General features: G+C 38.5%; 1 protein-coding gene across 7 annotated transcripts in view; it reads left to right on the top strand.

Annotated features, from left to right (window-relative positions):
- The window catches only part of LOC108394005 (contactin-associated protein-like 3), a 237,818-nt gene that overhangs the window by 120,039 nt on the left and 105,615 nt on the right, over positions 1-12,164 (top strand). For all 7 annotated transcript variants that reach the window (XM_073228834.1, XM_073228838.1, XM_073228836.1 and 4 more), the window contains exons 5-7: positions 9,130-9,333; positions 9,932-10,116; positions 11,180-11,323. In XM_073228834.1, coding sequence (XP_073084935.1) covers positions 9,130-9,333; positions 9,932-10,116; positions 11,180-11,323 — 533 coding nt within the window. The remainder of the gene's footprint in view (positions 1-9,129; positions 9,334-9,931; positions 10,117-11,179; positions 11,324-12,164) is intronic.

Genomic DNA, 12,164 nt, shown 5'->3' with positions numbered 1-12,164 from the left:
TGAATATGGGGCACGAGGAGTGGAGTCATCAGTTCTGGACCCATCTGTTGTATTGGAAAAGGAACCTGTCCAGCAGTCACTTCCAAAGTGAAGGGGTGCGGAGTGGGGTGGGTGGTGCTCATACCAGGAAATGACTGCGTTCACTGTGGAAGCAGAACTTAGGCTTCTTTTGGCGAGGGTGGGGAGCAGGCCAGGGGGAAGGGGCATGGGCACTGGGGGTGCAGGGAGATGCTGAATAGCAGTACTATAATTTTCACTTTGGTCACTCCACACGTAGTGAGAGGTTCTGGAGGCGAGGCACACCCAAACAGTCCCATCCCAGATTCCAGGGTGTCCTTCTGCCTAGGCTTTGTCCCACTTCCTATTTTCACTCTGTTTCCTAACCCTGCCTCTGCTCTCTAGTGTTGATAAATCCATGGAACTTTTAGCATTGATCTCAACCTTGTCTCCCTTTTTCCAGTGGTCATGTCCTTCCGTCCTCTTGTTTCTGGGATGGATGAATGTGCTCACTGCTGTAACAGCTAGATGCCTGATACTTAGTTTCTCTTTGATGCTATGAAATTAGCTTCTCCTTCTCCCATTTCTCTGGAAACAACTTAAGGTTTACTGACTTCAAAGCACAATATGCTCTTTGATGGGGATTTGCGATTAGCTTGATGTTCTTGAGGAGATATTACTCCAGTTTTTTGGGCTAGAGGTCGGTACCAGGAAGATCAAAGCCATGTGCTGGATCCCCGGAAGGGCCAGTTACCTGCACAGCTGTCATGGGTCCTGCAGGCATCCAGAATTCAACAAACATGAACGGTTAGGCACACAGGGCTCCTAGCATAAAAATGCAGAAGATAATAATCACCACTAACTAATAAACAATACAAAGTACATTCCTTCATAGTAGTGTCTCTGCATTTTTATTACTAATAAGAGTAATTGTTCAGGCATAGAGTTTTGCATTATTGTTTTTGACAGTAATTTAATATGATACGGTTTATAGCCAAAAGTGATAATTATTTTTTTCATTTGCATTTCCACTGCTGTGTTGATATTGAGAAAATGTACAAATTGTTTATCTTGGTACATAATGTCTTTCACATGCAACTTCTCTTTTCAGTTTTGTTTTTTTATATCCCATTTACAGCAATACTATTCCTGTAAACATGGTGCCTTTGCATTGCTTCCTGGCTTGGTGTATACAGTTTCTCCACCTGAAAAGCCCCTTCCCCCATTTCCAAAGTGAGATGGAGTGTGGGGGCTTGCACACCATAGGCAAGGTGTGGGCACACCTCCCTCACCTCTCTCCAGCAATGCTGCCTGTCTGGTGTCTGCATTCCCTACAAACTTGTTCTGGGCTTCATACTACACTTGAATTAAAGTCTCTCTAGGTTTTTTTCCCCCCACTTTCTTAAGTTTTTAGTAACATGTGCCTATTGTCTGACCAGTTCTAAGTGGACATCCTCCATGCAGGTCTTAAAGCCCCAGATGCCCAGTACTGGCACTGTCCCCAGCTCTGCCTTCATTTATTTAGTGAGATTGTTACTCATTTTCTGTCCCTTCTTTTCTGCAATCTGCATTGCCTCCCTGACATGCTCCGGTGTTCCCCTGGTGCCTTACACTGTGCCCATCATACTGTGTTGTAGTAGCCCCAGTATTGTCATGTAATTTTATGTTTATTAGTGTGTTTTATTGTTCAAATAAGAGAGGGAAGGAAGGAAGGAAGGTGGAAGGAAGGCAGGGAGGGAAGGGAGAAAGAGAAGGGAGAAAGAAAGGAACAGATAGATAGGCCCAAATATAGAGCCCATGAGAGTCTACCAGCTATCCATGCGGCATGCCAGGACTTTGTCAAATCAGGCATTGAAAATAAAATGGCTACAGAGGGAAGAGGAGAAGGGAAGAGAATGTTTAATAGGATGGTTTAAAAAACCGGTTTGTTTTAAAAAGCAGTGACTGTTGTAGTGAAAAACATGCAGGTTTTATTTAACTACTTCAACATGTGTCATTTATAAACCTGCTGTTAACATTCTATAATAATAATGGACACATATTTAGAGACATTTAAGATTATTGAAGGAAGAGTCTAGATACAGAACTTCCTGTTCCTTCCTGGTCCTATTCTAGGTAGATTTCAATTTAGAAAGTACATCATAGGGATAGAAGAACGTGGACTGAAAGTGGACATGGTCACCTTGGCAAAGAAAAACACTGGAAATTAATGATGGTCTTTAGTCCTAGGAGAGAATGCTCATTTGCATTATCCTCTCCAGTTGTAGACAAAGTAGGAAATAGGCAAACCCGATTAGAAAGAGTATTGAATATAAGTTTACAGAGCTACCCCCTGGGAGGCACCCTGCTGAGAAAGAGGACTTAGGCACAACTTCTGTCCCACAGGTGGGAAGGAGGCTCCATAGGGTGGGGAAATGGCTGCATTTGGGAATGGGTTTCTAGATTTGAATAAATGCACCTAGATTTATTGTTTGTTTGTGGTCAGTTTTTAATGTCCTTCAATTGCTATTCTTGATAATTTTTTCCCAGTTTTACATTCTTTTTGGGAGAGAGGATTTGCCAGGCTTTCTACTCAGCCACTTTTAGATGTCTTACCCTTTACCCCCTTGATTATTTTTAAGGACATTTAAATTATATATATCTCCATGTAAATTCTGGAGTTTACTTCCTTTGTATTTTTCCTTTCTTTGTATTGACTCATATTTCCATGTATCATTTTCATTCTACCTCAAAGACTTCCTCTAACATTTCTTGGTGTGCAGATCTGATGAGGACTTCTTTCAGCTTTTGTATGTCTGAAAAGTTTTTATTCTACCTTCAGTTTTGAAAGTTACATTCACTCAGTATAGAATTCTAGGGTCACATTTTTTCATTCAACTCTTTCAAGATGCTGCTCTGATGTTTCCTCACCTGCCTCCTTCCAGTGAGAAAGCTGCAGCCATCTATATCTACATATCTGAGAGTGACATGTCTGTTCCCCTCTTGATGTTTTTAAGATTTTAAACAGTTTGTTTCTGATGTGCTTGGGTTTTCTTTATTCTCTTTCTTGTGTTTGTAGATAAGTGGGCTATTTGGGTTGATGGGGTAACAGTTTTCATCATTTGGAAAGTTTCAGCCATTGTTTCTTCAAATATTTTTCCTAAGCACCCCTGATGCTGGGGTTCTTATTCATGGAGTTGAAGAATGAACTTCGCAAACACTCAAGGTAGGAGAGCAAGAGAGATGCTTTTATTTAGAGATAAAGTGAGAGGACAGAGTTCCTGGCTCATGTCAAGAGGGGACAAGAGAGTCCATGGTCGTGCACTGTCTAGGGGTTTGATAATGTGATAAAGGGCTAGGGGTGTGGCCTGTTAAGTGGTCCTAGAAGGTTCATCCTTGAGGAGACATTAAGTCTCTTTTCTCACCAGTCTTCCAGATAATTCTGCAAAATTAACATAAGTTTACTGCAGATTTCTTTCCCAGAAAGGCAGCTTTTTGGTCTGGGAGCATATCAATCATCAATCAAAACTACCTGCCCTGTCCTCAAGATGGGCTGTTATTGTCTGTTTGCTAAAGAGTTTAAAAGGCAATCAAAGATGGAATCTTTTCTTGCTTTTACTATGTTGTTTATGGCTGGGCTTGCTGACCATTATTAATTGCCTAGTTAGCAAATCACCTGATTAGGTCTGAAGGAGGAAAAACAGCACATAGACCTGGCCTTTTAGCATGCTAAAGTGAATCTTATACATAATTACAAATGATTAGCCTAATAAAAACATGGGCTACTTTCTTTTATCTGGAGAGTATTAACTGATCTCACTGAAGAGTGTGACTCTAGAGCTTCATGTTTGACCCGGAGTTTTGGCAGAGGTTTTCCTTGCATATTTTTGCATTGCTCTGACTACAGTTATCTTGTCTTGCTTTTTCTAGGGGGCCCTCACCCTACTCTGTCTAAACCCATGGTCCCTGTCTCTCTCCCATCTCTTCTCGTTAAGGAACTCAATCACCATATATCAGTGAAAGTGTGTTAAGCTGTTTGATTCTGTTCTGTCACACACCTCACTGATGTCCTGTTTATTTTCTTAAATTACTGTTTTTTCCTCATCTCATTTTAGAGTATTTCTATTGCTATGTCTTTAAATTCACGAATCTCTTCTTCTCTAGTGCTTAATCTGCCAGTAATCCCATTCAGTGTATTTTTCTTCTCAGACATTGTATGTTTCACTTTTATTTTTACTATCTTTTGTGTATCTCCTTGATTTTTTTGAGCATATGGATGACAGTCATAATAACTACCTTAATATCTTTCTTTGCTAATGATAACATCTGTGTCAGTTCTGTGTAAGTTTTTATTGCTTTTTTTTCTCATTGTGGGTCATACTTTCCATCTTCCTTGGATGTCTGGAAATATTTTGTTAGATGCCAGACATTTTGATTTTTACCTTGTTGGATGCTGGATATTTTTGCATCTTAAATTCTTGAGGTTTGTTCAAGAACACATTGAACTGAAGGAATCTGGTCTTTTTTAATCTTGCTTTTAAAATTTGTTAGTCCAGACTAGAGCAGTATTTAGTCTGGGGCTAATTAGGTCATTACTGAATGAGACCCTTCTGGGCACTCTAGCCAGTGACAGTGAATTATGAGGTTCCCAGCCGGGATGATAAGAATGGATGCTATTGTCAATGCCATGTGCATGCCAGCACTGTTTCTTTCCCCTTTGTACTTTCAGATGGACCTTTCCCAGTCCCAAGGAGCATCCTTACTTGCATGCGCTGATAAGTACCTGGCCGAGTGCTCAGTTACGGGTGTGCTGCAGATCAGTGGTTGTCTCCCATTCACCTTTCTCCTCCCCCTCTGCTGCCTGTGAGCTCCAGGTGCTTTGTTCTTACCAACCTCTTGACTCTGTCTCTACAGTCCTTACTCTGAGCTGCTGCTCTATGTTGTTATGAACAGTTGTGTATGGGGGGGACCAGATCCAGAAGCTGTAAATCTGTCTTAACACAAATTTAGTCTCACCACTGGTTAAATGGGTTCCTCTTCCTAACTGGCCAGTATGTGTGGGGCCTTCTTTTATAGTATTGTTAGGGATGTAATCATCAAAATATAACCTCAGTTAATAAAACTAATGATTACAAGTTAAAAATCACATAAAATTGGAATAACACTTCCTACTCTCAGCTACTTATCACATTTCCTCTTACTCTCTTTGGAATGTAGTTCCTATGCTCTTACAATAGTGGAAACTATTGTTTCCTATTTTAATGCATACTCTGTGATCTCTGTTCCAAGTGTTTATTTAAAGAGTTGAATTACATATGAGGCCCTTTTTCATGAAGACTCCTTGTGAAAGCTGAGTGTGATGCTAGTTGTAATTTAATGCATTATTTTGGTATTTTCATTCAAAAACATAGTAGATTATTTATATTAATTATGGACATATAAAATTTTATTTGCTCTTAACATAGTCCAGTGGCAAAAACCTTGTTAATGGACTGATGGACACAGGGTCCCCTTAGCATGAGCAGTGAGCAGTGACTTCAAAGTTGGCTTCTCCAGGTCACTCTGCCATCAGTGGCACCAGAGCCAAGAAGCCCCTGTGCAGTGGAGATGACACTCCAGTGGGACTGTGAGGGGCTGTCTCCCATCCACACTCAGAGAGCTGACTTACTGAACTAAATACTCTCTATCCCAAAGTATGATGTTTTTGTTTAAACTTTCCTTTTTAAAAAAATCTGTTGCCTTTACAAATTGTTTTTGAGTGTTTAGTGCTAATCTTTTTTAGTTATTTTATACTTACTGACTTGCCAATTCGTTTTCAAATATTCAGGTTGATTCATGAAGATTTGCACGTAAATGACATTTTATAAATGGATTCTCTTTGATAAGGCCTGTAATTGAGTTTCAAATCTAAATATTCCTGTTATAAATATTCTTTTGTGATAATACATTCTTATTTATTGTGTGGGCTTCCATGGGCTTCTTGATAAACAGTGCAGTCCATTGGTTTAACCATGTTGACTACTTTCTGATACCACTTTGTAAATTTTATGGGGAATTTTGTCGTGTGATTGGTATGATGTCTAGATGCCCTTGAGTCTTTCCATTCCATTTTCCAAACATTTTTATCAGACAAGAACCCTTCCTTTTCTTACGTCCTCCATCCTGAGCTGTAAGCTCTCTCCTTGTCACTGTAGTTCCCTTAGCAATATCCTCAGTAAGTCTTCAGGATGTTCCTGGTGAAATTAGTCCTTTCACATAGAAGTGAGAAGTGAGGAAAGGAAAGTCAGCCCCACCGGATGCCAGGCCATGTCTGCACTGTTGCGGTTCATCCCAGAATCCAGCAGTGTGTGTGACACCTGGCAAGTGCTTTATCAGTATGAAATGAAATGAGCTATATGTGGGGAATGAATGGAAATTAGGTCAGGATGGAAAAAATTGGTCTTATAATAAGTAAACTTTATACACTAAAGCAACATCCTTGCTGAAGCAAAAAGTGAAGCTGCTGAAGACTGTCTATGTAAAAACCATTCTTTTATATTATACATAGAAATATATAGCCAGGAGCTAAAACACTGACCTATTCTTTACCTTATAAAGTATTCAAGAACAGCCACAAATGAAGTGTATTGAATTATGCAATAGGTCAACAGAAATAATTAAATTTGTAGTTTCCTATTTAAATAGGATTTTTGATTCTTAAGCCAAAGAAGGATCATAGGGTGTCTGGTCATGAGCAGGTTCTTATCATGGCCACTGTGAGCGGTCAGGAACCGGGCATGGTCACCAGAACCAGGTTCTGCAGGGTGCGGTGGCAGCCTTCTGTAAAGGGCCAGCCAGCAAATATTTCAGGTGTTCCAGGCACGTGTGCTCTCTGCCTATTCTTTGTTTTCATGCTTATTTTTAATAAACCTTTAAAAATCAGCTCATAGGAATATACAGTAACAGGCTGCAGAGTGATGTGGATAACTTCACATGAAGTGAAGGAGGAACTGACAGTCCAGATCTAAAATCAATTCTCAAATTTTATCTATCTTTTAACTCCTAAGTTGAGCTTGTTGATTACCTTTTAAGATTTGGGTTAACATAATAGGTCTGTTGCAAGATACATTATTTTTAAGTGGTTTTGTTATACTCAGTCGGCTACATACCTGTATTATAACTCAGTCGCCTTAGAGACTTAAAATCTGTCAAAATATATATTGAATCTGCTTCAGATATAATTGGATGATTAACATGGTTATTTGTGCTATGTGCAAGTATTAGGGATCACATTAGAAAGTCAAAACCTTAGGACAAAGGAGTTTTAAAACCATTATTTTACGTTTCTATCACCTGATAAATTTGTCACTATTTCGTTTTGCTTGAGGGGAATGTTCCAGGAAATATAATTTCAGTGCTGTAAGGCAGTAATTTTCAAAGCACAGTCACCAGACCAGCAGCATCAACATGGGGATGTGTTAGCAATGCAAATTTTCAGGTCCTGTCCCAGGCTAGCAGAGAGAAGCCCTGATATGGGGCCCTGCAACCCATGTTTAACAAACACTCTAGGAGATTCTCACCCTTAGAAGATCAATATTACTATTACAAAGCAATAGTGGCAACAGGAAAGATGAGGAAAAAGTATCTGAGCTGAATACTCCTGGAAAAATCATTCATGGAACAAAGATTTCTTATTAGCTAACTGAAAAAATAAGCTTTCATCGTGTCATTGCCTTTCAGTGACACTTGGAGGTAAATTATAGTACTAACATGTGAAAGCATATAAACTATCAAATTTTCATCAGTTTATTGTCATCTAATAAGCTGAAGAACATTTGAATTTGACAGTGTTTTGTCAGACACATTTATTTAATTATGCAACGAAGAATAATTGTTTACATGATTTTTAGACAGAGTACAGTGTTTATGTATTTTCCACTGTGTGAATGAAACTTCCAAATTTTCAAAAGGTAATTGCATAAAATAGGTGATTCTTTTGAATTGTGAATGCACAATTCTTTTGAATTGTAGATACTGTGGTTGATCTGAATGAAATGCAGGTCCAAGTATACATTAGCCACAGCTTTTGAGAAATTTTAAAACAACATGACATCATTCATAGGCTTTCCAGACACCAGCTTCATATTTTATTGGCTTTTTTATTGCATCTTCATTTATTACATAAATGTATTTTTAAGGGACAATAATGTCTTTTTACTTGTAAAATATGAAAAATATGAGATTTTTCTGGGAATAAGAATTCCTTTGTGTATCTCTTGTTTTGCATTCAATTGGTTTGATTGATGTTCTTTTTATACTAATGATAAAGTATTGCTTTTTAGTATAAACTGAATGCAAGTGACCTTGATAGTTGGAAAGATAAGCCACTGTTGTGAAGTTGAGAGAAAACGGCAACACCATAGTAATGACACATGACAGCAGACACCCCTCATCACCTCCTGAGGGCACAGGTGTGCCCTTCCGTGATGTCACGGAGCCAGAATGCAGAGAAACATACTGAAGACAAGTTTAAAGTAGTATTTAGTAAATACTAGTTTGTTAGTTTAATTATTATATTAGTTTATATATTATATGTATAATTTAATATTAGTTTAAATACTAAAGTAGTATTTAGTAAATCTAGTCTGTGTATGTGTGTGTCATGACCAGCAAAAGTACATAAAAGTGATAGCTCGTGTGAGAATTGTTCAAAGTAAAAAACCACTGATTGACTAGCAATTAAGCCATTTACATCAAGTGACACTGACATTTTACCTCTTAAGTGTGTAGACACTATTAGAATCTTTCAGAAAAACAGTAATGTTGAATGATCATACACTATGCAAGGAGATTCTATTCAGGGGAGGATTTCAACTTCTTTCCTGCTTTTCAGTTTCTACAGGATGAGAAGAAACCAATACAAAGATGAGACCAATTGGAATTAGTCAACAAAAATATTTCTAGATGATAGGTTTTGGGGAAAATGTCAGAAGAGGCAGAGTGGAGTCTAGGTGTATTAACTACTGGTATCAAGAGAAAATGGGTGGTAACATATTTCACCTTTGTTAAACAAGCCATAGATAAATGGTGTATGTATGTGTGTGTGTCCATTTACATATTTCAAGGCACTAACAAAAATATACTTAGATTACTTTTCAATGTCTTCCACTGTAGGATCTGAGATGGTTAATTTTGATGGAAAAAGTTCCTTGCTGTACATATTTAATCAGAAGCCCATGAGTCCAACAAAAGATGTTATTTCTTTGAAATTTAAAACTGGGCAGAATGATGGAATTCTATTCCACAGAGGAGGACAAAATGGGAAATGCATTACCCTGGAATTAGTTAAAGGAAAACTCACCCTACTCCTTAATTCAGGTAAAAACTACAAAGCAGTGTTTTTGAAAATATGATTATGTAGATGAAAGTACCTTTTTACACTTAATTTTTTCATAGTTTAGTAGTTAATTTAACCTGACAGCAGAACACATTCCAGAAAGAAAGGAGGCCCTATAAGTAATTACTCTTGGGCTACAGGTGTAAACTGCAACTATTTTGGCAAATAGAAACGTGATCAGCCTGCAGGTGAGGTATGCTAAGGGCATATCGTGTATGTATCTTGAATATGCTTTTATGTAAAAAGTTTTGCAGCTTGATAATTGTTCAGTGAATAATCTGATAAGACTGTAAAGACAAGAATGGGCCATTGTAAATTTTTGAGGTCCTGGGAGGACAATATTTTCAAGAAAAATGAAAACACAATGAGAAATAATAAACAAAATATTCAAGAAATTACTTACAAAAAAAGAAATTACTCAAGAACAAAAGAAGGTCGTGTGTAAGATTAGAAGAAAACCAACTGACCAGTTGTTGGGATTAAAGGATGTCAGGAAATTGTCATTTTGTGAGAAATGCTACACCTCAACACAGAAGTTACAATACAGATGGAATGGAATGGTTCACTTTTCCTTTCCAGGCAGCGCTAACCTGCCCTCCCCAGGTGCCCACAAGGCCCTCAGCCTGGGCAGCTTGCTGGATGACCAGCACTGGCATTCTGTGCTCGTTGAGGTCCTCGGCTCCCACGTCCGCTTCACCGTGGACAGACACACTCATCACTTCCAGGCAACGGGAGAGTCCAGCTTCTTGGATCTTGATAATGAGGTGTGAAAATTACTTTTCAGTATTACCTATTTTATCATTTAAATGCAATATGACCTCCTAGAGAAAATACTACTGTGCAGAGAAAATGCCCTTTCCTAATCATTCAGAATGCTAGTGAAATATTTTCTGTGGGTGATGATTGCACACTGGGAGGTACACACATGTGCTCTTAGCTGTTTCAGCCTTTTAAGGTGTGAGTCTTCACAGGAGAGTAAGTGGGCCTTAACTTTAGCGAATCTGTCAATAAAGAGCATCAGAACAACAAGCAACATTTTGAAATGGATTCACTTGAACAGTTCCCTATTGTATCTGATGTTTGACTGTGAAGAGTTGCCTTGGAGATGTCTTTGAGTTTTAGAGCAATCCTGAACAGAATTAGCAACCTAAGACTGGATTACCTGGAGAAGTAATCAGCATTTATTCCAACCTGACTTTTGAAGTAAAAAGAGAGCCAAATGCAGTCAACTCAAAGTACTATTTTGGGTATCGGTAAAGGCCTAGTGATATTTGTAGCCTGTTGCCCACATACATCTAACTTACACTAAAATGCAACAATTGTTGTTCCCAGTGCCACTCAGCACATCTCTCAGAACCAGATACTTGCAATATTCTTTGGTATTAGTGGCCTCAGCAGAAGAGACCAGCTGGAGAGCCTGGCCTTCGATGAGATTATCAGAGGCTATATTATTCTAAGCTATCAGAGTCATGACAAAGAGCAGGACCCTGAAGCCTGGGTAGTAGACAGATTTGTTTAGTAGAGTATTATCACAATATGTCACATTGTCACAGATCAAGAGTTACCATGGAAATAAAGATGCAGTATTCCCCATCAGCAAAAAGACAGAGCCATGTGAGTAGCAAATTGTAAGAAGAGTATTCAACAATTTGTCTGTAGTAAATAAAACATTGATAAATCTGCATCTAGAACTTCATTTGAAATTAACGTAACATGATGCAGAATAATGACAAATATTTGAGACAAATTTATACCTGATAATCATAGGTATTTTAGTCATAATCAGAAAGTCATTAAACAATATTATTTATGTCATTTTTTTCTAAGATCAGTTTTGGAGGGATTCCCGGACATAGGAAATCAATGGCATTCCCACATAGAAACTTTGATGGCTGCTTTGAAAATCTCTATTATAATGGAGTGGATATCATTGATTTGTCCAAGAAACAAAAACCACAGATTCTCATCATGGTAAGAAAGTCTGCATGTGAGTTCAAGAGAAAAAGGGACCTGTGATCTGTTTAAGTTTTAAAATACAACTCCTCTGAAAGGGCAGCTGCAGGTCCTACACTGTATACTTTTCAGTTCATGTTTGATTTAATTTTTATGTATGTATGGAAACAGATGCATTATTTTACGAAGATGTTCCAGTGCCATCACAGAAAGGCTTTTGAATGTAGGGTCTTTGCTTCTGTTGGCTTCCTCATCCTCCTCCCTTCCCCCGCAACGGCTGCCATCCTTCCGACCAGGGCACCGTATTACTACTAGTGTTTGTCCTTTAATTTCGATCTGTAATAACCCAATCCCCTACAGATAAGTAGACACGTTCATGTACATATTTATGAATATATATGATTCTATATCTGGCACTGTTTGAAGAAGTGGAATCCTTTTGTAGACTTTTATCTGACTTGATTTTCTGGCTCTGCAGCACCCTGCCTGGGTGCTTCCCTGTTACCAACCAGGTCAGGTGTGCGTGCCTTGGTATTAGGGAAGTCATCTCCTGCTCAGGGCATGTGCTTTATTAAACTGCCTTTTTTGCCACTACAAACAGACAGTTGCATCTATTTTCAGATACTGGGGCTTTTATTTTCATGGGATAAAGTTCCAGGTCTAGAATTTCTTAGTTGAAGTTGTTATATGATTTTAGTAAATATTGGATTGTTTTCCAAAAAGCTGTGCTACAGCATTTTCCACCATCAGTATGTGACTGAGCGCTTCCATGATGTCTCAAGCCAGCCACGCAGGTTACACATAATTAACTGTAGCCCACTCTATGGGTGTCAGCTACCATCTCATTGTTCCTTCATGT

This window comes from Manis javanica, chromosome 2, assembly GCF_040802235.1.
Source record: "Manis javanica isolate MJ-LG chromosome 2, MJ_LKY, whole genome shotgun sequence".
In the NCBI taxonomy this organism is placed as follows: Eukaryota; Metazoa; Chordata; class Mammalia; order Pholidota; family Manidae; genus Manis; species Manis javanica.
This window is presented reverse-complemented; position numbering and strand designations above follow the sequence as displayed.